General features: G+C 38.9%; 1 protein-coding gene across 3 annotated transcripts in view; it reads left to right on the forward strand.

Moving 5' to 3' along the window:
• Positions 1 to 27621, forward strand: part of KLF8 (Kruppel like factor 8) — a 370498-nt gene that overhangs the window by 21533 nt on the left and 321344 nt on the right. For 2 of the 3 annotated variants that reach the window (XM_032620530.1, XM_032620535.1), the window contains one exon: positions 22454 to 22505. The exons of the other annotated variant lie outside the window; for it this stretch is intronic. In XM_032620530.1, the coding sequence (XP_032476421.1) occupies positions 22499 to 22505 (7 nt within the window). In that variant the 5' untranslated portion in view covers positions 22454 to 22498. The remainder of the gene's footprint in view (positions 1 to 22453; positions 22506 to 27621) is intronic. 3 annotated transcript variants of the gene reach the window in all.

The following is a 27621-nucleotide window of genomic DNA, read 5'->3' on the forward strand; positions in this document are numbered from 1 at the left end:
TCCTGGAATAAACCCCACTTGATCATGGTGTATGATCCTTTTAATGTGCTGTTGGATTCTGTTTGCTAGTATTTTGTTGAGGATTTTTGCATCTATTTTCATCAGTGATATTGGCCTGTAGTTTTCTTTCTTTGTGACATCCTTGTCTGGTTTTGGTATCAAGGTGATGGTGGCCTCGTAGAGTGAGTTTGGGGTGTTGCTGCCTCTGCTATATTTTGGAAGAGTTTGAGAAGGATAGGTGTTAGCTCTTCTCTAAGTGTTTGACAGAATTCGCATGTGAAGCCATCTGGTCCTTGGCTTTTGTTTGTTGGAAGATTTTTAATCACAGTTTCAGTTTCAGTGCTTGTGATTGGTCTGTTCATATTCTCTATTTCTTCCTTATTCAGTCTTGGCAGTTGTGCATTTCTAAGAATTTGTCCATTTCTTCCAGGTTGTCCATTTTATTGGCATATAGGTGCTTGTAGTAATCTCTCATGATCTTTTGTATTTCTGCATTGTCAGTTGTTACTTCTCCTTTTTCATTTCTAATTCTATTGATTTGAGTCTTCTCCCTTTTTTTCTTGATGAGTCTGGCTAATGGTTTATCAATTTTGTTTCTCTTCTCAAAGAACCAGCTTTTAGTTTTCTTGATCTTTGCTCCCATTTCCTTCATTTCTTTTTCATTTATTTCTGATCTTATTTTTAGGACTTTTTTCCTTCTGCTAACTTTGGGTTTTTTTGTTCTTCTTTCTCTAATTGCTTTAGGTGCAAGGTTAGGTTGTTTATTCGAGATGTTGCCTGTTTCTTAAGGTAGGATTGTAGTGCTATAAAATTCCCTCTTAGGACAGCTTTTGCTGCATCCCGTAGGTTTTGGGTCATTTTGTTTCCATTGTCATTTGTTTCCAGGTATTTTTTGATTTCGCCTTTGATTTATTCAGTGATCACTTCGTTATTAAGTATTGTTTAGCCTCCATGTGTTTGTATTTTTTACAGATCTTTTCCTGTAACTCATATCTAGTCATATAGCATTTTGTTCAGAAAAGATACTTGATACAATTTCAATTTTCTTAAATTTACAAGGCTTGATTTGTGACCCAAGATATGTATCCTGGAGAATGTCCCATGAGCACTTGAGAAAAATGTGTATTCTGTTCTTTTTGGATGGAATGTCCTATAAGTGTCATTTAAGTCCATCTTCTTTAATGTATCATTTATTACTTGTGTTTCCTTATTTGTTTTCATTTTGGATGATAAGTCCATTGTTGAAAGTGAGGTGTTAACGTTCCCTAGTATGAATGTGTTACTGTCGATATCCCCTTTTATGGCTGTTAGTATTTTCCTTATGTATTGAGGTGTTCCTATATTGGGTGCAAAAATATTTACAATTTTTATATCTTCTTGGATCGATTCCTTGATCATTATGTAATGTCCTTCTTTGTCTCTTCTTACAGAGTTTATTTTAAAGTCTATTTTGTCTGATATGAGAATTGCTACTTCAGCTTTCTCTTGGTTTCCATTTGCATGGAATATCTTTTTCCATCCCCTTATTTTCAGCGTGTATGTGTCTCTAGGTCTGAAGTGGGTCTCTTGTAGACAGCATATATATGGGTCTTGTTTTTGTATCCATTCAGCCAATCTGTGTCTTTTGGTGGGAGCATTTATTCCATTTACATTTAAGGTAATTATCGATATGTATGTTCCTTTTCCCAGTTTCTTAATAGTTTGGGGTTCGTTATTGTAGGTTTTTCCTTCTCTTGTGTTTCTTGCCTAGAGAAGTTCCTTTAGCATTTGTTGTAAAGCTGGTTTTGTGGTGCTGAACTCTCTCAGCTTTTGCTTGTCAGTAAAGGTTTTAATTTCTCCATCAAATCTGAATGAGATCCTTGCTGGGTAGAGTAATCTTGGTTGCAGGTTTTTCTCCTTCATCACTTTAAATATGTCCTGCCAGTCCCTTCTTGATTGCAGAGTTTCTTCTGAAAGTTCAGCTGTTAACCTTATGGTGATTCCCTTGTGTGTTATTTGTTGTTTTACCCTTGCTCCTTTTAATATGTTTTCTTTGTATTTAATTTTTGACAGTTTGATTAATATGTGTCTTGGCATATTTCTCCTTGGATTTATCCTGTATGGGAATCTCTGTGCTTCCTGGAGTTGATTAACTATTTTCTTTCCCATAATAGGGATGTTTTCAACTATAATCTCTTCAAATATTTTCTCACTCCCTTTCTTTTTCTCTTCTTCTTCTGGGACGCCTATAATTCGAATATTGGTGAGTTTAATGTTGTCCCTGAGACTGTCCTCAGTTCTTTTCATTCTTTATTCTGCTCTGCAGTAGTTATTTCCACTATTTTATCTTCCAGGTCACATATGCGTTCTTCTGCCTTAGTTATTCTGCTATTGATCCCATCTAGAGTATTTTTAATTTAATGTATTGTGTTGTTCACTGTTGTTTGTTTCATCTTTAGTTCTTCTAGGTCCTTGTTAAATATTTCTTGCATTTTGTCTATTTTATTTCCAAGATTTTGGAGCATCTTTACTATTATTATTCTGAATTCTTTTTCAGGTAGACTACCTATTTCCTCTTCATTTGTTAGGTCTGGTGGGTTTTTATCTTTCTCCTTCATCTGCTGTGTGTTTTTCTGTCTCCTCATTTTGCTTACCTTACTGTGTTTGGGATCTCGTATTTGCAGGCTGCAGGTTCATAGTTCTCGTTGTTTTTGGTATCTGTCCCCAGTGGCTATGCTTGGTTCAGTGGGTTGTGTAGGCTTCCTGGTGGAGGGGACTAGTGCCTGTGTTCTGGTGGGTGAGGCTGGATCTTGTTTTTCTGTTTGGCAGGTCCACGTCTGGTGGTGGGTTTTGAGGTGTCTGTGGACTTATTATGATTTTAGGCATCCTCTCTGCGAATGTGTGGGGTGTGTTCCTGTATTGCTACTTGTTTGGCATAGGGTTTCCAGCACTGTAGCTTTCTGTTCGTTGAGTGAAGCTGGGTGCTGGTGTTGAGATGGAGATATCTGGGCGATTTTTGCCATTTGATATTATGTGGAGCTGGGAGGTCTCTTGTGGACCAGTGTCCTGAAGTTGGCTCTCCCACCTCAGAGGCACACCACTGACTCCTGCCTGCAGCACCAAGTGCCTTTCATCTACACAGCTCAGACTGAAAGGGAGAAAAAGTAGAAAGAAAGAATTAGTAGAAGTAGAAAGAAAGAATGAAAGAGGATAAAGTAAAATAAAATAAAGTAAGATAAAATATAATAAAGTTATTAAATTAAAAAAGAATTATTAAGAAAAAAAGTGGACGGATAGAACCCTAGGACAAATGGTGGAAGCAAAGCTATACAGACAAAATCTCACACAGAAGCATGCACATACACACTCACAAAAAGAGGAAAAGGGGGAAAAATCATAAATCTTGCTCTCAAAGTCTACCTCCTCAATTTGGGATGATTCATTGTTTATTCATGTATTCCACAGATGCAGGGTACATCAAGTTGATTGTGGAGCTTTAATCCGATGGTTCTGAGGCTGCTGGGAGAAATTTCCCTTTCTTTTCTTTGTTCTCACAGCTCTCAGGGGCTCAGCTTTGGATTTGGCCCCCCCTCTGCATGTAGGTTAATGGAGGGCGTCTGTTCTTTACTCAGACAGGACGGGGTTAAAGGAGGAGCTGCTTCGGGGACTCTGGCTCACTCAGGCCGGGGTAGGGAGGGTCACGGAGTGCAGGGCAATCCTGCGGCGGCAAAGGCCAGCGTGATGTTACATCAGCCTGAGGCGTGCCTTGCGTTCTCCCGGGGACGTTGTCCTTGGATCCCAGGACCCTGGCAGTGGCGGGCTGCACAGACTCCCTGGAAGGTTTGTGTGGATAGTGACCTGTGCTCCCACAGAGGCTTCTCTGTTGTGACAGCAGTAGCCTTAGCGTGTCATGCCCATCTCTGTGGTCCGCACTTTTTGCCACGGCTCGTGCCCGTCTCTGGAGCTCCTTTAAGCAGCGCTCTTAATCCCCTGTCCTCATGCACCAGGAAATAAAGAGGGAAGAAAAAGTCTCTTGCTGCTTCTGCAGGTCCAGACATTTCCCTGGACTCCCTCCCGGGTAGCCGTTGTGCACCAATCCCTTTCAGGCTGTGTTCATGTCACCAACCCCAGTCCTCTCCCTGCACTCCGACCGAAGCCACAGCCTCAGCTCCCAGCCCCGCCCACCCTGGCGGGTGAACAGACAAGCCTTTCGGGCTGGTGAGTGCCAGTAGGCACCGATCCTTTGTGTGGGAATCTCTCTGCCTTGCCCTCCACAACCCTGTTGCTGAGCTCTCCTCCACAGCTCTGATGCTTTCCCCTCTGCCCCCCAGTCTCTGCCCAGGAAGGGACATCCTATTGTGTGGAAACCTTTCCTCCTTCACAGCTCCCTCTCACTGGTGCCAGTCCTGTCCCTATCCTTTTGTCTCTGTTTATTCTTTTTTCTTTTGCCCTACCCAGGTACGTGGGGAGTTTCTTGCCTTTTGGGAGTTCTGAGGTCTTCTGCCAGCATTCAGTAGGTGTTCTGTAGGAGTTTTACCACGTATAGATGTATTTCTGGTGTATCTGTTTGGAGGAAGGTGATCTCCCCGTCTTACTCTTCCGCTATCTTCCCCTCGTCTCCCCTAAGTATTTCTTGATGTTATCATAAATGGAATGATTTTGTTAATTTCCTTTATTATTGCTAATTTGTTGTTTTTTAAAGTTTAGCTTATGATTATCTAACCTTGTGTTTAGAGAATGGGTAAGTTATGGAATTTTTCTATGCAGAATATCATTATGACTTATCCATTTGGGCAATAATAATGGCATATCATTAGCATTTACTATATGCCAGGCATCAAGTGTCTGCCATAAACTCATTTAATTCATAACAACCCTATGAGGTTGTACTATTATTATTTTCATTTAACAGATGAGAAAATTAAGGCATGGAGTGACTAACTTGTCTAAGATTACACAGCTAGGAAGAGGCAGATGCAGTAGTAGAAAAACAAACAAATCATATTATGTTTGGATTAGCGAGATGAGAAATGTAGCCAATAGTAATTATGCCTTTGCCTCTTTGACTGGATATTAGGAATAAATATGCCATAATTCTGATGTAATATATGTGGGAGAAAAGATCAATCCAGAGTTGTCTCTCTTTCGGATACATAGACATGGGATAGGGGTACAGGGAGTTGAATATCATCCAGGGAATATGGCTGCTTAAAGGCCTAGTTTGTCTTAGGTAATACTATGAGACTCAACTTAACCTTCTCATTACTTCCCTTATAAGAAGTCAGGTAATAGAAGTTGTGGGGCAGTGGGAGGGTGGAGTGGGGCACTGTTGCAGCTTCAGCAAAGTGTTCATACATTTAACTAGCTACATTTAGTCTAAAGAAGGGCCCTCAGACTGCAAGAACCTTATTTCTTGCCATCAGAAATGAGAGTGTGGGGCAATTGGTGTCATGTTTTGTTTCTCTTTTGTCTTCCATACCCAAATAAATGATCCTCTTCTATTTTTTATGTCCCTGGTTAAGTATGCTTTTCCTTTTATAAGTGTGCACATATGTTCTTTATTCAATTGAAATATCCTGATGCGTTAAAGAGAACTGAAATGGACTAAGAGTGATGTCACCTAAATGGCCACATAGGAAACCCTAGTCTCTGTCTCTCCTCAAAGATCAATAATTAGGCAGCTGCCCATGAACAAAACAGATCTGGGTGATATCTGGAGTCTACTTAAGAAATTTTAGCAACACTGTGGAAAAAATAAACTGGAGAATGACTACACAAAAATGACAGGACAACAACTTTATTTTGCTTGCATCATCCCATCCCCCTGGCCAACATTGCTCAGTGTCAAGGGGTAACTCCCAAGCTTGAAAGAGTTACCCTCACTGGGAAAAAGAGAGGTGAGTGAGTGATGTTTTCAGCCTTTTGAAGCACTGCACAAAGGACCCACTTAGGTTTCAGCCCACTCAGAGACCAAAAAAGCAAAGATGTATAGGGATGGCTAGGAACTAAGAAGAAAAACAAGGGCTACCAGCATCAACCACTCAATGAGAATGATTACTCTTCCCAGTGACCTGCTCTGCAGATGACCCCAGCAGCTTTCTACACTGAAGAAACCAATGGCCAGCATAGCCACAATGGACACCCTGAAGTTTTCACTGGAATTTTCCCCACAGCTATTTGCATTCACATACACCAGCCACTTGAGTCTCTACTGGCTTCTTCCCCCACCTGCCAGAGCCATGACCTGGAGTGGCAGCCAACCCAGGTTTCTGGAGCTGTGTGGGTACAAGATGACAGCCTAGATCCCCACAGCTGTCCCCCACCAACATATGCACACTCAGGTTTAACCCCTCCAGATGTGCACCTACATGCCTCTGGCCTGACCCCCACACCAGCTTCCATTGTCGTGCACCCGTGGTGAGACCCAGCAGTCACAGTAGAATACACTGTTAGCCAGGGCCCCCACAGCTACTTTTGTATCCACAGTCGGCCTCAACCTTTGCTGCTAGTTCTGGATTCTACCACTATGTTTGTGTCTGCAACTGGCCCCTGCTACTACACAGGTACCTGCAGCTGATCCGCACTGCTAAGTGTTTGAACACCACCAGCTCTGATCACCACTGCTGTCTGCACTGGTCCCTAGCCACTGGACATGGAGATGCCACACACTCCTGAACTTGGTGCCCTGCACCACTTGACTTGGGTCTACAGCACACTCCAGTTTGCTCCCACCTTCAGGTAGGGCCTTTGTTTACCAAAGTCAGTTCATAAAATCTGGATGAGGTGACTGCTTCTTCAAAGGCACAGACACCTATGCAAGGTTTCAGGGAACATGAAGAATCAGGGAAACATGACACCACCAAAGAAAAATAGTAAATTTCCAGTTACTGACCCCAAAGAAATGGATATTCATGAATTGCCTGAAATATTCAAAATAATTATTCTAAAGATGCTCAGAGAGCTAGAAAAATATTTCTCAGTGGATTTCCTATGAAGTCAATGTGTCTTGGGTTTAACTTTGAAACAAATTAAAAAAAATTAAAAACTTAAAAAAAGAAGAACATAGATGAACAATGTAACAAAATCAGAAAAAAATAATACAAGAACAAAATGAGAAGTTCAACAAAGAGATAGAAAACATAAAAAGAACCAAACAGTAATTTTGGAGCTGAAGAACACAATGACTAAACTGAAATATTCAATAGAGAGCTTCAACATCAGTCTTGACCAAGCAAAAGAAAGAATCAGTGAGCTCAAAGAAAGATCAATTGAAATTATCTAGAGGAGTAAAAAGAATGAAAAGTAATGATCAAATGTATTGATTAAGAAATTACTCAAACTTGTCTAGAAACATTTTTTCAATAGCAAGTAAATCACTTGTTACTGCTGTAGAGAGTGTTTAAGCACTGAATAGAGAGTGGGAATAGGTGAGGTTTCTGTCAACTCAGATTATATGATTAAGTGCAGTACTAGAAAAGAGATGGTTTGGTGAGGGGATGAGTGAAGACCCTTTCTGTGCTGTATGTTTCCTATGAAGAACATTGAATACGTCGTGTTTGGTCATTTATAAAAAAATATATGGACTAACATAAAACTTGGGATAAATAAATATTTGCTAAAAGGCATTCTGTTGAGTACTACTCACTTATTCATTCAATACTTTTTTTTTTTTACATCTTTATTGGAGTATAACTGCTTTACAATGGTGTGTTAGTTTTTGCTTCATAACAAAGTGAATCAGTTATACATATACATATGTTCCCATATCTCTTCCCTCTTGTGTCTCCCTCCCTCCCACCCTCCCTATCCCACCCCTCCAGGCGGTCACAAAGCACCGAGCTGCTCTCCCTGTTCTATGCGGCTGTTTCCCACTGGCTATCTACCTTACGTTTGTTAGTGTATATATGTCCATGCCCCTCTCTCGCTTTGTCACAGCTTACACTTTCCGCTTCCCATATCCTCAAGTCCATTCTCTAGTAGGTCTGTGTCTTTATTCCTGTCTTAACCCTAGGTTCTTCATGTCATTTTTTTTTTCTAAAATTCCGTATGTGCCAGGCACTGAAATAGGTGCTGGAGTACTGCATGAATGAGATATATATTTTCCCTGCTCTTTTGGAACTTACAGTCTAGTTGGGGGAGACAGACAAGAACAAAATAAAGAGAAAATTAATGAATAAACAAACAGGACTAAAAACTATGATTTCAGAGATGTGTACTGAAGGAAATTAACGAGGTGTAATGACAGAATGATTGGGGGGTCACTTAACGTGGTCAGGCTTCTGTGAGGTTATTATGTATGAGTTGAGATCTGAAAGATAACAAAACAACAAAGACAAAAGCTGGGGGGAAATAGTGTTCCAGGCAGGGTAATAAGTGCCAGGCCCTGAGGAGAGAATGCACTTGTCAAGTTGCAGGATCTAAGTGTGGTAGAAGTGCAGTGACAAAGAGTGAGAATAAGTGAGCAGGTCTGAAAGGTAGGCAGACCTTTTAAGGAATAAAAAATTTGGAACAAAATTTGTGTTTATTAATGTATTTCCTTTTCTTATTTTTAATCTCTCTCATCCCACCCCCACCCTTTAAGGTTTTTCTCTTCTATAAGTATCACATATAGACTTGAATAAGCATATGTTCTTTCATGATAGGGCAAATGCACTTTTAGCATGTGTGCTAGCTAAAGTTGACCTGGATTTTATTCTGAGTGTTATGGGGAAGCTACTGGAAAGTTTAAGGAAAGGGAGAGACATTATTTGATTTATCTTTTAAGAAGACTACTTGGGATACTGGGTAGAGTTGAGATTGTAGGAGACAAGAGTAGAAGTAGAGGCCAGTTGGACTGGAGTTGCATCAGTCCAGGAATGTCTTTTTTTCTAGCTTTATCAAGATTTACTTGACATATAATACTGTATAAGTTTAAGATGTACAACATAATTATATGTATATATTGTGAAATTATTACCACAATAAGGTTAATTAACACATCCATCACCTTACATAATTACATTTTTGTGTGCATGGAGTGAGAATTTTTAAGATTTACTCTTGTAGTGACTTTCAAGTATACGGTGCAGTATTGTTAACTACAGTCACCATGCAGTACATTATATCCCCAGAACTTATTGAACTTATAACTGAAAGTGTGCACCCCTTGACCACCTTCACACATTTTTCCTTTACCCACCGCCCCTGGCAACCACAAATCTTCTCTCTATTGCCATGATTTTTTTTTAAGATTCCACATTTAAGTGTGATCATACAGTAACTGTCTGTTTTTTACTTATTTCACTGAGTATAAGTCCATCCATGTTGTTGCAAATAGAAAGACTTCCTTCCTTTCTGTAGTTGAATAATATTCCATTGTATATATATATAATATTTTCTTTATCCATTCATCTGTTGATAGACACTTAGATTGTTTCCATGTCTTGGCTATTGTAAATAATGCTGCAATAATCATAGGGATGTACTCTTCAGAATACTCTTCATTTCCTTCAGACATACACCCAGAAGTGTAATTGCTGGATTATATGGTAGTTTTATTTTAATTTTTTAAGGAACCTCCATACTGTTTTCCATAGTGGAAGTACCAATGTACACTCCCACTAATAATGTACAGTGTTCCAATTTCTTCACATCCTCACCAGCATCTGTTATCTATCTTTTTGATAATATCCATTCTGACAGGTGTGAGGTGATATCTCATTTTGGTTTTTATTTGCATTTCTGTGATGATTAATGATGTTGAACATCTTTTCATATAACTCTTGACCATTCGAACGTCTTCTTTGGAAAAATGTCTATTCAAGCCATTTGCCCATTTTTAATTGGATTATTATTTTTTCTATTGAGTTGTCTGAGTTCCTTATATATTTTGGAGGATAACCCTTTTTCAGATAGATGGTTTGCAAATACTTTCTCCTATTGAGTAAGTTGCTTTCATGTTGCTTATTTTGGGGGTGGCGCTGTGAAGAAGATTTTTAGTTTGATGTAGTTCTATTTGTTTATTTTTTCTTTTGTTGCTTGTGCTTTGGTGTCATATCCATGAAATAATTACATTTTCCCTATGATTTCTTCTCTGAGTTTTATGGTTTCAGGTCTTACATTTAAGTCTTTAGTTCATTTCGAGTTAATTTTTGTGAGTGGTATAAGATAGGGGCCCAGGTTCAATCTTCTACATGTGAATATCCAGTTTTCCCCAACATCATTTATTGAATAGACTATCTTTTCTTTATTGAGTATTTTCTGCTCCCTTGTCAAATATTAGTTGACTGTATAAGCCAGGGTTTATTTCTAGGCTCTCAATTCTGTTCCACTCCTCTGTGTATCTATTTTTTAATGCCAGTATCAACTTTTAAAAAAATTACGATAGCTTTGTAATTTGGGTTGAAATCAGTAAGTACCTTCAGCTTTGTTCTTTTTCCCCAGGTTTGCTTTGGCTGTTTGGGGCTCTTTGTTGTTCCATCATAATTTTAGGATTGTTTCTAGTAATTCTGTAAAAAATGTCATTGGAATCTTAATAAGGATTGCATTGAGTCTGCAGGAGCCTCTTTATAACAATCAGGGCAGGCAAAACTTCTTCACTTTCCAGAGATGATTATTATTTCTGCTGGATTGACTGTTTTGTTAGTCTCCATTATAATTGTGGGCTATTTCCAAAGGGAGGAGATATTGATGATCTGAGAGCTAAAGTGGTCCAAGGGCGTTCTGCTCACTTTCTCTGTTTCTTTCTCTATGTTTCCATACTCTCCTTGCTCTGAGTTCTCATCAATCCCATATAAGTATGGTTTCTATTTTGTGGCTTATTTTTCTACTATTCTCTTAACCATAACAAATGTAAGGGAGCATTCTCTAATATTTTTATTTGGAAGATTTTGCCACCACGACTTCTAGTTCCTTTATACAGATCTCTGTACAAGTTGTTCCTTTCCAACTTGTGACATTAAGTGTGGAAGAGGTTGCAATTCAAGAAACTGGTAACCTCACTTGAAAGTTCTCACTTATACTATTGTAGTCACTTTCTGCTTTAGAAGCTCTTCAGGAGGGGATGTATGCCAGGAAATGCTTTCCAATTTCTTTTTGTTATTGAAAAGCTTATTTCTTATAGCTTTTTTGAGGTAAAACTTACAAACCACAAAATTCATCTATTTTAACTTTACAGTTTGATGAATTTGGTAAATTTAGCCACCAACAAATAAAGTTTCAGAACACTTTCATCATAGTAAAAATTTTGAGGGGAATACCACAAACCTTATTTTTTACCCTTTTCAGAGGGAACCTACCTGCATACATAGAAACAACCTGAGTTTTTATTATAAAGCACATGCTTAGATTGAGCTTAACTAGCATCCCTGCAACATTTTCCCTGCTTCATATTTTTGTCTCATAGTCTAATACTGGAGATAAGCAGAGAAATAAATAAGAGCTTTTAAATATTATAGCTTTCAAGAGATAAACACCTTTAAGTTATAGTGAAGCTACAAAGAAGGCATGATACTGAGACAGAGAATAGGATGGCATAAGGAATGTTTGACCTGTCTTGAAAGATAAAAGGTACACTGGGGAGGCTTCAGATTTTGGTGCTATAGACAGATGATACTTCATGAATAAAGACATAGAGTAATGAGATAACTTGACCTGCTTCAAGGACTTGTAAGCATTTCCATAAAACTGGGGCATAGAAAGTAAGAGAAAGATGTGGTAAAATACAGGAAGAAGGCAACCAAATCATACAGGACCCTGTATGTTTTAAATGGGACCTTTTAATATTTTATAGGTAATGGATAGACACTGATAAGTTTTAAGCAATCTGTATGGCCGGCTTAAATAAGACTACCCTTTGTGGGGCATCAATATGGAGACTGGATAGGAAGAACTGAGGCTGCAGGTAGGAAGACTGGTTAGGAAATCACTTCTGGGGTCCAGAAAGAGATGATTTCTAAAAGTAGGGCAATGGCTGTGGGAATGGAGAAAGGTTGGGTGTGAGAAATATTTTGAGATTGACTCAACAGGATTTGATGAAAAATTGGATGTGGGAGCTGAGGGAGGGTAAAGAATGACTCAGATTTTTGTTTGTTTGTATCTATTTCCCTTATATATATATATTTAACATCCTTATTGAAGTATAATTGCTTTACAAAGGTGTGTTAGTTTCTGCTGTACAACAAAGTGAATCAGCTGTACATAAACATGTATCCCCATATCTCCTCCTTCTTGTGGCTCCCTCCCACCTTCCCTATCCCACCCCTCTAAGTGGACACAAAGCACCGACCTAACCGATCTGTGCTATGTGACTGCTTCCCACTAGATATCTATTTTACTTTTGGTAGTGTGTATATGTCCATGCCACTGTCTCACGTCATCACAGCTTACACTTCCCCTTCCCCGTATCCTGAAGTCCATCCTCTGTGTCTGCATCTTTATTCCTGTCCTGCCCTTAGGTTCTTCAGAACATTATTTTTTGATTTTAGATTCCATATATATATATGTATTAGCATACGATATATGTTTTTCTCTTTCTGACTTACTGCATTCAGTATGACAGTCTCTAGGTCCATCCACCTCACGACAGATAACTCAGTTTCATTTCTATTTAATGCTTAGTAATATTCCATTGTATATATGTGCCACATCTTCTTTATCCATCCTTTGTCAATGGACAGTTAACGTGCTTCCATGTCCTGGTTACTGAAAATAGAGCTGCAATGAACATTGTGGTACATGATTCTTTTTGAATGGTGGTATTCTCAGGGTGTATGCCCAGTAGTGGGAGTGCTGGGTCATATGGTAGTTCTATTTCTAGTTTTTTAAGGAACCTCCATATTGTTCCCCATAGTGGCTGTATCAATTTACATTCCCACCAACTGTGCAAGAGGGTTCCCTTCTTTCCAAACCCTCTCCAGCATTTATTGTTCGGAGACTTTTTTTTTTTTTTTTGCGGTACACAGGCCTCTCACCGCTGTGGCCTCGCCTGTTGCGGAGCACAGGCTCCGGACACGCAGGCTCAGCGGCCATGGCTCACGGGCCCAGCCACTCCACGGCACATGGGATCTTCCCGTACCGGGGCACGAACCCGTGTCCCCTGCATCGGCAGGCGGACTCTCAACCACTGCGCCACCAGGGAAGCCCTGTTCGGAGACTTTTTGAAGATGGCCATTCTGACCAGTGTGAGGTGATACCTCATTGTAGCTTTGATTTGCATTTCTATAATGATTAGTGATGTTGAGCATCCTTTCATGTGTTTGTTGCCAATCTGTATATCATCTCTGGAGAAATCTCTATTTAGGTCTTCTGCAATTTTTGGATTGGGTTGTTTGATTTTTGATATTGAGCTGCATGAGCTGCTTGTAAATTTTGGAGATCAATCCTTTGTCAGTTGCTTCACTTGCAAATATTTTCTCCCATTCTGACGGTTGTCTTTTCATCTTGTTTATGGTTTCTTTTGCTGTGCAGAAGCTTTTAAGTTTCATTAGGTCCCATTTGCTTATTTTTGTTTTTATTTCCATTTCTCTAGGAGGTGGGTCAAAAAGGATCTTGCTGTGATTTATGTCATAGAATGTTCTTCCTACGTTTTCCTCTAAGAGTTTTATAGTGCATGGTCTTACATTTAGGTCTCTAATCCATTTTGAGTTTATTTTTGGGTATGGTGTTAGAGAGTGTTCTAATTTTATTATTTTACATATAGCTGTCCAGTTTTCCCAGCACCAATTATTGAAGAGGCTGTTTTTTCTCCATTGTATATTCTTGCCTCCTTTATCAAAGATAAGGTGACCATATTAGTGTAGGTTTATCTCGGGGATTTCTCTCCTGTTCCATCGATCTATATTTCTGTTTTTGTGCCAGTACCATACTGTCTTGATTACTGTAGCTTTGTAGTATAGTCTGAAGTCTGGGAGCCTGATTCCTTCAGCTCTGTTATTCTTTCTCAAGGTTGCTTTGACTGTTAGGGGTCTTTTTTGTTTCCATACAAATTGTGAAATTCTTTGTTCTAGTTCTGGGGAAAATGTCATTGGTAGTTTGATAAGGATTGTATTGAATCTGTAGATTGCTTTGTGTAGTATAGTCATTTTCACAATGTTGATTCTTCCAATCCAAAAAAATGGTATATCTCTCCATCTGTTTGTATCCTCTTTAATTTCTTTCATCCTTCTCTTATAGTTTCTGCATACAGTTCTTTTGTCTCCTTAGGTAGGTTTTTTCTCAGGTATTTTATTCTTTTTTCTGAAATGATAAATGGGAGTGTTTCCTTAATTTCTCTCTCAGATTTTTCATCATTAGTGTATAGGAATGCAAGAGATTTCTGTGCATTAATTTTATATCCTGCTACTTTACCAAATTCATTGATTAGCTCTAGTAGTTTTCTGGTAGCATCTTGAGGGTTCTCTATGTATAGTATCATGTCATCTGGAAACAGTGACAGTTTTATTTCTTCTTTTCCAATTTGGATTCCTTTTATTTCCTTTTCTTCTCTGATTGCTGTGGATAAAGCTTCCAAAACAATGTTGAATAATAGTTGTGAGAATGGGCAACCTTGTCTTGTTCCTGATCCTAGTTGAAATGGTTTAAGTTTTTCACCATTGAGAAAGATGTTGGCTGTGGGTTTGTCATATATGGCCTTTATTGTTTTTAGGTTAGTTCCCTCTATGCCTACTTACTGGAGCGTTTTCATCATAAATGGGTGTTGAATTTTGTTGAAAGCTTTCTCTGAATCTATTGAGATGATCATATGGTTTTTCTCCTTCAATTTGTTAATCTGGTTTATCACATTGATTTGCATATATTGAAGAATCTTTGAATTCCTGGGATAAACTCCACTTGATTTTGTTTTATGATCCTTTTAATGTGCTGTTGGATTCTGTTTGCTAGTATTTTTTGAGGATTTTTGCATCTATGTTCATCAGTGATATTGGCCTGTAGTTTTCTTTCTTTGCGACATCCTTGTCTGGTTTTGGTATCAAGGTGATGGTGGCCTCATAGAATGAATTTGGGAGCATTCCTCCCTCTGCTATATTTTGGAAGATTTTGAGAAGGATAGATGTTAGCTCTTCTCTAAATGATTGACAGAATTCGCCTGTGAAGCCATCTGGCCCTTGGCTTTTGTTTGTTGGACGATTTTTCATCACAGTTTCAATTGCATTGCTTGTGATTGTTCTGTTCATATTTTCTATTTCTTCCTGATTCAGTTTTGGCAGGTTGTGCATTTCTAAGAATTGGACCATTTCTTCCAGGTTGTCCATTTTATTGGCATAGAGTTGCTTGTAGAAATCTGTTATCATCTTTTGTATTTCTGCAGTGTCTGTTGTTACTTCTCCTTTTTCATTTCTATTTCTATTGATTTGAGTCTTCTTCCTTTTTTGTTGATGAGTCTGGCTAATGGTTTATCTATTTTGTTTATCTTCTCAAAGAACCAGCTTTTAGTTTTATTGATCTTTGCTGTCGTTCCCTTTATTTCTTTTTCATTTATTTCTGATCTGATTTTTATGATTTCTTTCCTTCTGTTAACTTTGGGTTTTTTTGTTCTTCTTTCTCTAATTGCTTTAGGTACAAGTCTAGGTTGTTTATTCGAGATGTTTCCTGTTTCTTAAGGTGGGCTTTTATTGCTATAAAATTCCCTCTTAGAATTGCTTTTGCTGCATCCCATATGTTTTGGGTCGTCTTGCCTCCATTGTCATTTGTTTCTAGGTATTTTTTTCATTTCCTCTTTGATTTCTTCAGTGATTACTTCGTTATTAAATAGTGTATTGTTTAGCCTCCATGTGTTTGTAGTTTTTACAGATCTTTTCCTGTAATTGATATCTAGTCTCATAGCGACGTGGTCGGAAAAGAAACTTGTTACAACTTCAGTTTTCTTAAATTTACCAAGGCTTGATTTGTGACCCAGGATATGATCTATCCTGGAGAATATTCCATGAGCACTTGAGAAAAATGTGTATTCTGTTGTTTTTGGATGGAGTGTCCTATAAATATCAATTAAGTCCATCTTGTTTAATGTATCATTTAAAGCTTGTGTTTCCTTATTTATTTTCATTTTGGATGATCTGTCCATTGGTGAAAGTGGGGTGTTAAAGTCCCATACTATGGTTTTGTTACTGCCAATTTCCCCTTTTTTGGCTGTTAGCATTTTCCTTATGTATTGAGGTGCTCCTATGTTGGGTGCATAAATGTTTACAATTGTTCTATCTTCTTCTTCGATCGATCCCTTGATCATTATGTAGTGTCCTTCTTTGTCTCTTCTAATAGTCTTTATTTTAAAGTGTATTTTTTATCGTATGAGAATTGCTACTCCAGCTTTCTTTTGGTTTCCATTTGCATGGAATATCTTTTTCCATCCCCTTACTTTCAGTCTGTATGTGTCTCTAGGTCTGAAGTAGGTCTCTTGTAGACAGCATATATATGGGTCTTGTTTTTGTATCCATTCAGCCAATCTGTGTCTTTAAGTGCAAGCATTTATTCCATTTACATTTAAGGTAATTATCAATATGTATGTTCCTATTCCCATTTTCTAAATTGTTTTGGGTTCGTTATTGTAGGTCTTTTCCTTCTCTTGTGTTTCTTGTGTAGAGAAGTTCCTTTAGCATTTGTTGTAAAGATGGTTTTGTGGTGCTGACCTCTCTCAGCTTTTTCTTGTCCATAAAGGTTTTAATTTCTCTATCAAGTCTGAATGAGATCTTTGCTGGGTAGAGTAATCTTGGTTTCAGGTTTTTCTCTTTTATCTCTTTAAATATGTCCTGCCACTCCCTTCTGGCTTGCAGAGTTTCTGCTGTTAACTTTAGGGGGATTCCCTTGTGTGTTTTTTGTTGTTATTACCTTGCTGCTTTTAATATAGTTTCTTTGTATTTAATTTTTGAGAGTTTGATTACTATGTGTCTTGGCGTGTTTCTCCTTGGATTTATCCTGTATGGGACTCTCTGTGCTTCTTGGACCTGATTAACTATTTCCTTTCCCATATTTGGGAAGTTTTCAACTATAATCTCTTGAAATATTTTCTCAGTCCCTTTCTTTTTCTCTTCTTCTTCTGGGACCCTTATAATTTGAAGGTTGTTGCATTTAATGTTTTCCCAGAGGTCTCTGAGACTGTCCTCATTTCTTTTCATTCTTTTTTCTTTATTCTGCTCTGCAGTAGTTATTTCCATATTTTACTTTCCAGGTCACTTATCCGTTCTTCTGCCTCAGTTATTCTGCTATTGATCCCTTCTAGAGTATTTTTAATTTCATTTATTGTGTTGCTCATCATTGCTTTTTCCTCTTTAGTTCTTATAGGCCCATGTTAAATGTTTCTTGCATTTGCTCTATTCTATTTCCAAGGGTTTGGATCATCTTTACAATCATTATTCTGAATTCTTTTTCAGGTAGACTACCTATTTCCTCTTCATTTATTAGGTCTGTTTGGTTTTTATCTTGCTTCTTCATCTGCTGTGTGTTTTTCTGTCTTCTCATTTTGCTTATCTTACTGTATTTAGGGTCTCCTTTTTGCAGGCTGCAGGTTTGTAGTTCCCGTTGTTTTCGGTGTCTGTCCGCAGTGGCTAATGTTTTTTCAGTGGGTTGTGTAGGCTTCCTGGTGGATCGGACTAGCACCTGTGTTCTGGTGGATGAGGCTGGATCTTTCTTTCTGGTGGGCAGGTCCACGTCTGATGGTGCGTCTTGGGTTGTCTGTGGCCTTATTATGATTTTAGGCAGGCTCTCTCCTATTGGTTGGGTTTGTGTTCCTGTGTTGCTAGTTGTTTTGCCTAGGGTATCCAGCACTGTAACTTGCTGGTTGTTGAGTGGAGCTGTGTGTTGGTGTTGAGATGGAGATCCCTGGGTGATTTTCGTCGTTTGATATTACGTGAAGCTGGGAGGTCTCTTGTGGACCAGTGTCCTGAAGTTGGCTCTCCCACCTCAGAGGCACAGCACTTACTCCTGGCTGGAGCACCAAGAGCCTTTCATCCACATGGCTCAGAAAAAAAGCGTGAAAATGTAGAAAGAAAGAAAGGAAGAGGGTAAAATAAAATAAAATAAAGTAAGGTAAAATAAAGTTATGAAAATAAAAATAATTATTGAGAAAAAAATATTTTTAAAGTAAAAAGAAAAAAATGGACAGACTGAACCCTAGGACAAATGGTGAAAGCAAAGCTGTACAGACAAAATCTCACACAGAAGCATACACATAGACACTCGCACGAAGAGGAAAAGGGGGAAAACTAATAAATCTTGCTCTCAAAGTCCACCTCCTCAATTTGGGATGATTCGTTGTCTATTCATGTTTTCCACCTATGCAGGGTTCATCAAGTCGATTGTCGAGATTTAATCTGCTGCTCCTGAGGCTGCTGGGAGAAATTTCCCTTTCTCTTTTTTGTTCTCACAGCTCCCAGGGCTCAGCTTTATATTTGGTCCTGCTTCTGAATGTAGGTCACCTGAGGGCGTCTGTTCTTCCCCCAGACAGGACGGGGTTAATGGAGCAGCTGATTCAGGGACTCTGGCTCTCGCATGCCGGGTGATGGAGTTGTACGGATGTGGGGTGTACCTGAATTGGCCGAGGCTGGCCTGACGTTGCACCAGCCTGAGGCATGCTGTGCGTTCTCCCGGGGAAATTGTCCCTGGATCACGGGACCCTGGCAGTGGCGGGCTCCCAGGAGGGGAGGTGGGGATAGTGACCTGTGCTCGCACACAGGCTTGTTGGTGGCAGCAGCAGCAGCCTTACATCTCATGCCCGTCTCTGTGCTCCACGCTGTTAGTCGTAGCTCGCGCCCATCTCTGGAACTCCTTTAAGCAGCGCTCTTAATCTCCTCTCCTGGCAAACCAGGAAACAAAGAGGGAAGAAAATGTCTCTTGCCTCTTCGGCAGGTCCAGACATTTTCCTGGACTCCATTCCGTTTAGCCTTGGTGCACTAACCCCTTCAGGCTGTGTTTATGCCGCCACTCCTCTCTCTGTGATCCAACTGATGCAGGAGCCTAAGCTCCCAGCTCCCGCCCACCCTGGTGGGTGAGCAGACAAGCCTCTCGGGCTGGTAAGTGCTGGTCGGCACCAATCCTCTGTGCGGGAATCTCTCCGCTTTGCCCTCTGCACCCCTGTTGCTCTGCTCTCCTCCGTGGCTCTGAAGCTTTCCCCTCCACCACATGCAGTCTCCGCCCGTGAAGGGGCTTCCTAGTGTGTGGAAACCTTTCCTCCTTCACAGCTCCCTCCCACTGGTGCAGGTCCCGTCATTATTTTGTCTCTGTTTATTCATTTTTCTTTTGCCCTACCCAGGTACATGGGGAGTTTCTTGCCTTTTGGGAGGTCTGAGGTCTTCTTCCAGCGTTCAGTGGGTGTTCTGTAGGAGTTTTTCCATGTGTAGATGTATTTCTGATGTATCTGTGGGGAGGAAGATGATCTCCACATCTTACTCTTCCACCATCTTCCCCCTCTCTCCTCCATCAGTCTTCATGGTTGCAATCATTGAAACCAGCTCTGTGTAACTTTAATAGATGAGGACTTTCTAGAAGGCGTACTGAGTTACTGGTAGAATTACTAGGAAACCTGGTGAATTAGGCTCAGAAAATCGGCAAAATCCAAGCACCATGGCCATAATTGCATCATAGGAACCATCTGATACAGACACTACTGTTACCACAACTGATACTGCAATGCCACTGCAGGCACCAATGCCATCTCTGTCAATGGCCACAGTCCCTGAATTAATCAAAACTGATGCCCCCTAGAAACTATATTTGTTGCTGCTATCGCTTGTAAAATGTAAACTTTTCTCTTCCTGTTTCTCTGCATCATTTACTGCAGGATAAAATGTCCTGTGCAGGAGAAACCATGAGATGAACTCAGGTCATGCACCCACCCATTATATGTTAGTAGCCTCAGGGTGGGCAAAAATGAATATCTGCATCTGTACCCATTCTTTCTTCTTTCCTTCTTGTTATGTTGGAGGACGAGGTTCTCCTTTCTATGGCTAGTCCTCTGCTTGAGGATTAGATCCCACTCATTCCTGCCTTCTCAGAAATATTACTATTTCTCTTTTTAATATCTTCAACTTCTCTGTCTATATAGAAGCTTTTCTATCAGTAAATAAATATGGTTTAGTCTCTTATATCTTAAAAAAAATCACCCTTCTTTCCCACAAACAAACAAGTAAATCCATACATTCTCCTCAGCCAGATTTCTCAAAAGACTTGTATTCATTCACTGGGTACATTGCCTCAGCTCTCACTTACTCAATATAACAGTCTTGCTTCAACTTCCAACACTCCCCCAAAACTTCTCTGTAGAGGTCATCGGTGACTTCCTTTTCACTCAGTAGACACATGTCAGTGCTCACTCTCTATTTCTATGTGCAATTTGATTGGATTAATCACTCCTTCCTTCTTGAAACATTAACTAGTTTGCATACTAGCTTCCTCAAATGTACTCTTGCAACCTATTCTCCACACAGTAGTCAGTGTGATCTTTTAAAATTAGACATTATATGATCTCACCTCTTGATCAGAATCCTCCTTCAAAAGCTTCCCATTGCTTTTGGAATAAAGTTCGGACGTTTTACAAAGGCCCTTCATGATCAGGGATAGGGAGGACGGAAGGAGAGATAAAATGATTTGAGGAAGCTAAAAACAAAGAATGATTTCTCTTTTAATTATCCCTGTCCCTTCAACATCATCTCATATCACTCTTTTCTTTTCTCACTCTATTCCTGCTACACTGGCCCTCTTGTAGTGGCTTGACGTTCTATGTTCTTTTTCACATGAAAGCCTTTGTACTAACTGTTCTCTTTGCCTGCTGTGTTCTCGGTTCTCTGTCCACTCCTCCACCAGCTTCTTTGTCTTAACTCCTAATCTTTTCTTTTTTAACTCAAAGGTCATGTCTGCAGTGAAACTGTCTCTGAACCTTGGACTACGTCAGGTTTCGCCATGGTTCACTCTCATTGTGCTTTGTACTTCTCGTTTTTATCACATATAAAATTGTAATTTATCAATTTGTGTTATTTTTAGTGTCTACATTACCCTACTAGACTGTAAGCTCTATGAGAGCAAGGGCCAGTTTTGTTTCATACATCAAAGTGCCTAAAATTGTTTCTGGCACATGGTTGACACTCAGAAAATATATATACTTCTTAACATCTTTTTTGGAGTATAATTGCTTTACAATGATGTGTTAGTTTCTGCTTTATAACAAAGTGAATCAGTTATACATATACATATATCCCCATATCTCTTCTCTCTTGCATCTCCCTCCCTTTCACCCTCCCTATCCCACCCCTCTAGGTGGTCACAAAGCACCGAACTGATCTCCCTGTGCTATGCGGCTGCTTCCCACTAGCTATCTATTTTACATTTGATAGTGTATATATGTCCATGCCACTTTCTCACTTTGTCCCAGCTTACTCTTCCCCTTCCCCATGTCCTCAGGTCCATTCTCTGGTAGGTCTGTGTCTTTATTCCCGTCTTACCACTAGGTACTTCATGACTTTTTTTTTTTTAGATTCCATATATATGTGTTAGCATATGGTATTGGTTTTTCTGTTTCTGACTTACTTCACTCTGTGTGACAGAATGTAGGTCCATCCACCTCACTACAAATAACTCAATTTCGTTTCCTTTTATGGCTGAGTAATATTCCATTGTATATATGTGCCATATCTTCTTTATCCATCCATCTGTCAATGGACACTTAGGTTGCTTCCATGTCCTGGCTATTGTAAGTAGAGCTGCAATGAACATTGTGGTACATGACTCTTTTGAATTATGGTTTTCTCAGGGTATATGCCCAGTAGTGGGATTGCTGGGTCATATGGTAGTTCTATTTTTAGATTTTTAAGGAACCTCCATACTGTTCTCCATAGTGGCTATATCAATTTACATTCCCATCAACAGTGCAAGAGGGTTCTGATTGAACCAGTGAATAGCTATCCTAAAGCATTTGTGGGTTTTGGTACAGAATAGGTTCTCAATAAATATCTGTTGAATGAATGAGTAAGTAAATGCATAAATGAAGGCTACAGGTATGATGTTCTAAGTTGCCATGTTATCCTATAAACTGCACCTTAGCCCAATAACTATCCTCAATCCTATTTACCCCCATGGCTTTGAAGGATTCACAAGGCTCTCAGTCTAATTCAGTATGGCTTTCTTTTCAGATATCTAATTTGTGCTTAGACCATGGGATTCAAAAGGAAAAGAAGGGTCTTTGTCTGTTTATTGGAAGAACAAGGACACATATGAAACAGAAAAGAAAAATCCAAGACTGTATATGATAGATGATATAATTACATATGGCAGTGTAGTATTATTGAAAAAAGTACTGAACAAGATAATCAAAGACCTCTTTTCTAGTTAGACGTTTGTTTGCATCTTTGGCCTATCTGCTTATACTTTTCTTTTCACTTCTCTTCCTGTTGGCTGATTTTAACAACTTTGTAAGACAGATTTATATTTTTCTATTGTTTTGCTTACAATGGGTTGTTGCTGCCTCTCCTTCAAACAATCTGTGTTTACCCATTTTTCTCCTTACTCTTTGTAGCCTGAAAATTATTATTCGTGACAGAAGGACAAAAAAAGAAGTAAAATGGAAGGTGAGGTGCATATTCCCCTATATCATTCATCAAATTTTACCACTGACCTTGTGCAATTTCTCTACCCATTCCTTACTTATCTTGCTCTGAATATAAACAAAATATGTTACCCTTATTGTTATTTTTGCAATCCTTAGTGCATTCTGGGCCATATTCCTTTCTACTCCTTTGAACTATGGAGGGAGATATAGCTTCAGTTACCTTTCACAGTAAAAGGGAGAGAAAAATATCTGGAACAGAGATAAAGAAAGGAGAAATGAATTGATTTGTAGAGAAGAAAATAATACTTATAGAGTAGCTGTAAAGATTTAACTATGTCAGTAAATGCCAGGTGTTTGGAATAAAGCCTAGCACAAAATAAATACTTACTAAATGTTAGCTATTACTCTTTGGATGGTATCTATGATGAAGGCTGCATCAGTAAAGGTCCTAGAAGAAAAAAATAGATGCAACATTCGTATTAAGTAATTTGAGGAGAGTTTAATACTTGAACTGCTTACAAAGGTGTGAGCAAGGGATAGGAAAACCATAAAGGATAGTGTAATATCCTAGAGATAATAACAGTGTGTGCTATTACTAATCCTAGGACTTAAGGAGTGCAAGCAGGGAGTGATTCCTTGAACTCAGTATGAGTAGAGGGCCACTTGATAGGAGCTGTGATCTTTGGTTAAAGGAAGTATCCAGCCCACAGTGACCTTGCAGTGTAGAAGCTGGGAGAATAAATACCTCAATGATACTCTCCGTTTGCTTTCCAGACTCTTGCTGGTAACTCTCATTGGCCAAACCTCAACCAAAAGCAAGAGGAGAGGGGAGCCTGTTGATGGAGTATATATAAGCTAGTCTCCTGGGACACAAAGCAGGATGGAGAAAGTGGAGGGGTGGATCTGGAAGATAAAACACAAACTATCACCACAGTCATGATATAGATATAGAAGGTATAGTCTTCTAAGTATTAGGAGATAAATTGTGAGGCATTTATGGTGTGACCAACAAGTCACCTGTTGAAACATCTGGAGATTTCTGTGAGAAGATATGCATGTTAGTTCACAAATAAAAGTCATCCACTTCGCCCCAGGGTTTAATTAATGACTCCAACCCAGAATGCTGCCCTGATGGAAGCTTCTTTATATGCCTACAAAAGTTATCTTTCTTTGGACCTTCTTCTGTCATAATACCTCAGACCTCTCTTGAAAGCCTATGCCTTTTTAAGGGAGGAGCTATGTTGCTGGTGTTTAAGAAATGATTGAGAAGGAGGTATATAAAAGACAGAAGGGAGGGCTTCCCTGGTGGTGCAGTGGTTGAGAGTCCGCCTGCTGATGCAGGGGACACGGGTTCGTGCCCCGGTCCAGGAGGATCCCACATGCCATGGAGTGGCTGGGCCCATGAGCCATGGCCACTGAGCCTGTGCGTCCAGAGCCTGTGCTCCGCAACGGGAGAGGCCACAACAGTGAGAGGCCCATGTACTGCAAAAAAAAAAAAAAAAAAAAAAGAGAGAGAGAGAGAACGTTGTTTCATCAGCTGGTACTAGAAAAAGAAGACCTCAAGCTTAAATAGTCAACCTTGTATATTTTGCTTCCTCCACCACTACTACTCCACTCTTCTATCACCGAGGAACAATAAGACTATATACAATTGTGCTGGGAGAATAAAAAAAAACTCTGATTTCTTAGAAATCAGGGAAAGTCTTATAAGAAAAATGACATTTGAGCTAGGCTTTGTATAAAGGATATAGGCTTTAAAAATATAAACCAATATTTTAATATTTTTGTTCATATCTCCTCTTATTTTCTATATGATTTAAAAGATAAATGCATAACCAATAATTATATATATGTTAATGGGAATGCAATGGGTAAACTTGTGTTTTTCCACATGTATTAAAAGATCTCCTTTGTTGTTTTTAATAGTACAACTTACATATTTCAAATGGACAACAAAATTAGTAACATTTATGGTGTCATAAGATAAACTACTTTTGAATTGGCACTTACTTTCCAGTACTTTGAGATTCACAAGATATAGCTAGAATATTTACTACTGTAGAAAATGTAGACTGCTGAAATCAAATGAAAGAGGGGACTCTGTGTGTGTGTGTGTGTGTGTGTGTGTGGGTGTCTGCGTGTTTTGATTGCTTGCCATTACAGTGTTCTTCAGGTATTGGAAGAAGTTTCATATTTTGTTTAGACATCATTAGGCACAGAAACTTTTGTAGAACTTTTTTTTTTGAATTTTTGAATCTTATTTAATTTTTTATACAGCAGGTTCTTATTAGTTATCCATTTTATACATATTAGTGTATATATGTCAATCCCAATCTCCCAATTCATCATTTTTTTAATTTATTTATTATTTTTATAAATTTATTTATTTATTTTTGGCTGTGTTGGGTCTTCGTTTCTGTGCAAGGGCTTTCTCTAGTTACGGTGAGCTGGGGCCACTCTTGATTGCGGTGTGTGGGCCTCTCACCATCGCAGCCTCTCTTGTTGTGGAGCACAGGCTCCAGATGTGCAGGCTCAGTAGTTGTGGCTCACGGGCCCAGTCGCTCCACGGCATGTGGGATCTTCCCAGACCAGGGCTTGAACCCGTGTTCCCTGCATTAGCAGGCAGATTCTCAACCACTGCACCACCAGGGAAGCCCCTGTAGAACAACTTTGATGCTAGCACTGATATGGCTCTTACGTCCATTACTCTATTAGATTTATTAACCCACTTAGTTATTTTTAGTTACAACCTTTACAAAGTGGAGTTCTTCTTACAAAGACTGTGCTCAAGGCCCACATTTTATTTTTAAGGATTTATATCTGGTTTTCATAAATTTCCCGAGATTGTGATGGCTACACTCTTATATCGTGGTCACATCCCCTTGTATTTTTTTTAACTGAGGTAAGAACACTTAACATTGAGATTTACCCAAATGTTAATTATCTTAGCATATTGTCCTCAAGTTTGATCTATGTCGTCATCTATGGAAGGATTTCCTTATATTTAAAGGCTGAATAATATATATATTAATCTCATATTTTCTTTATTCATACATGTATCTATGAACATTTAAGTTGTTTCCACATCTTGGCTATCGTAAATATGCTGCACTGAATATGGGAGTGCAAATATCTGTCATCATGATTTCAATTCTTTTGGATAAATACCCATAACAGGCATTGCTACATAACATGGTATTTCTTTCTTTTTTTTTTCTGAATGGAAAATATTTTCTTTTTTTTTTTAGCAGGTTGCTATTAGCTATCCATTTTACACATATTAGTGTATATATGTCAATCCCAATCTCCCAATTCATCACACCACCCCTCCCCCACTGCCACTTTTCCCCCCTGGTGTCCATACGTTTGTTCTCTAGACCTGTGTCTCAAATTCTGCCCTGCAAACAGGTTCATCTGTACCAATTTTCTAGGTTCCACATATATGCTTAATATATGATATCTGTTTTTCTCTTTCTGCTTTACTTCACTCTGTATGACAGTCTCTAGATCCATCCACGTCTGTACAAATGACCCAATTTCGTTGCTTTTTATGGCTGAGTAATATTCCATTGTATATATGTACCACATCTTCTTTATCCATTTGTCTGTCGATGGACATTTAGGTTGGTTCCGTGACCTGGCTATTGTAAATAGTGCTGCAATAAATATTGGGGTGCATGTGTCTTTTTGAATTATGGTTTTCTCTGAGTATATGCCCAATAGTGGGATTGCTGCATCATATGGTAATTCTATTCTTAGTTTTTTAAGGAACCTCCATACTATTCTCCATAGTGGCTGTATCAATTTATATTCCCACCAAGAGTGAAAGAGGGTTCCCTTTTCTCCCCACCCCCTCCAGCATTTTTTGTTTTTAGATTTTCTGATGATACCCATTCTAACTGGAGTGAGGTGATATCTCAGTGTAGCTCTGATTTGCATTTCTCTAGTTCTTAGTGATATTGAGCAGCTTTTCATGTGCTTCTTGGCCATCTGTATGTCTTCCTAGGAGAAATGTCTATTTAGGTCTTCTGCCCATTTTTGGATTTGGGTTGTTTGTTCTTCTAATACTGAGCTGCATGATCTGTTTATATATTTTGGAGATTAATCATTTGTCCAATGATTCGTTTGCAAATATTTTCTCCCATTCTGAGGGTTGTCTTTTCATCTAGTTTGTAGCTTCCTGTGCTGTGCAAAAGCTTTTAAGTTTCATTGGATCCCATTTGTTTATTTTTGTTTGTATTTCCATTACTTTAGGAGGTGTATCAAAAAAGACCTTGCTGTGATTTATGTCAGAGAGTGTTCTTCCTATGTTTTCCTCTAAGAGTTTTATAGTGTCCAGTCTTACATTTAGGTCTCTAATACATTTTGAGTTTATTTTTGTGTATGGTGTTAGGGAGTGTTCTAATTTCACTCTTTTACATGTAGCTGCCCAGTTTTCACAGCACCACATATTGAGGAGACTGTCTTTTCTCCACTGTATATTCTTGCCTCCTTTATCAAAGATAAGGTGTCCATATGTGCTTGGTTTTTCTCTGGGCTTTCTATCCTGTTCTATTGACCTATATTTCTGTTTCTGTGCCAGTACCATATTGTCTTGCAAACTGTAGCATTGTAGTATAGTCTGAAGTCAGGGAGTCTGATTCCTCCAGCTCTGTTTTTTTCGGTAAAGACTGCTTTGGCTATTTGGGATCTTTTGTGTCTCCATACAGATTTTAAGTTTTTCTGTTCTTGTTCTGTAAAAATGCCATTGGCAGTTCATTAGTGTATAGGAATGCAAGAGATTTCTGTGCATTAATTTTGTATCCTGCAACTTTACCAAATACATTGATTACCTCTATTAGTTTTCTGGTGGCATCTTTAGGATTCTCTATGTATAGTATCATGTCATCTGCAAACAGTGACAGCTTTGCTTCTTCTTTTCCGATTTGGATTCCTTTTATTTCTTTTTCTTCTCTGATTGCCATGGTTAGGACCTCCAAAACTACGTTGAATAATAGTGCCAAGAGTGGACATCCTTGTCCTGTTCCTGATGTTAGAAGAAATGCTTTCAGTTTTTCACCATTGAGAATGATGTTTGCTGTGGGTTTGTCATTTTTGGCTTTTATTATGTAGAGTTAGGTTCCATCTATGCCCAC

This window comes from Phocoena sinus, chromosome X (assembly GCF_008692025.1).
Source record: "Phocoena sinus isolate mPhoSin1 chromosome X, mPhoSin1.pri, whole genome shotgun sequence".
NCBI classification, from domain to species: Eukaryota; Metazoa; Chordata; class Mammalia; order Artiodactyla; family Phocoenidae; genus Phocoena; species Phocoena sinus.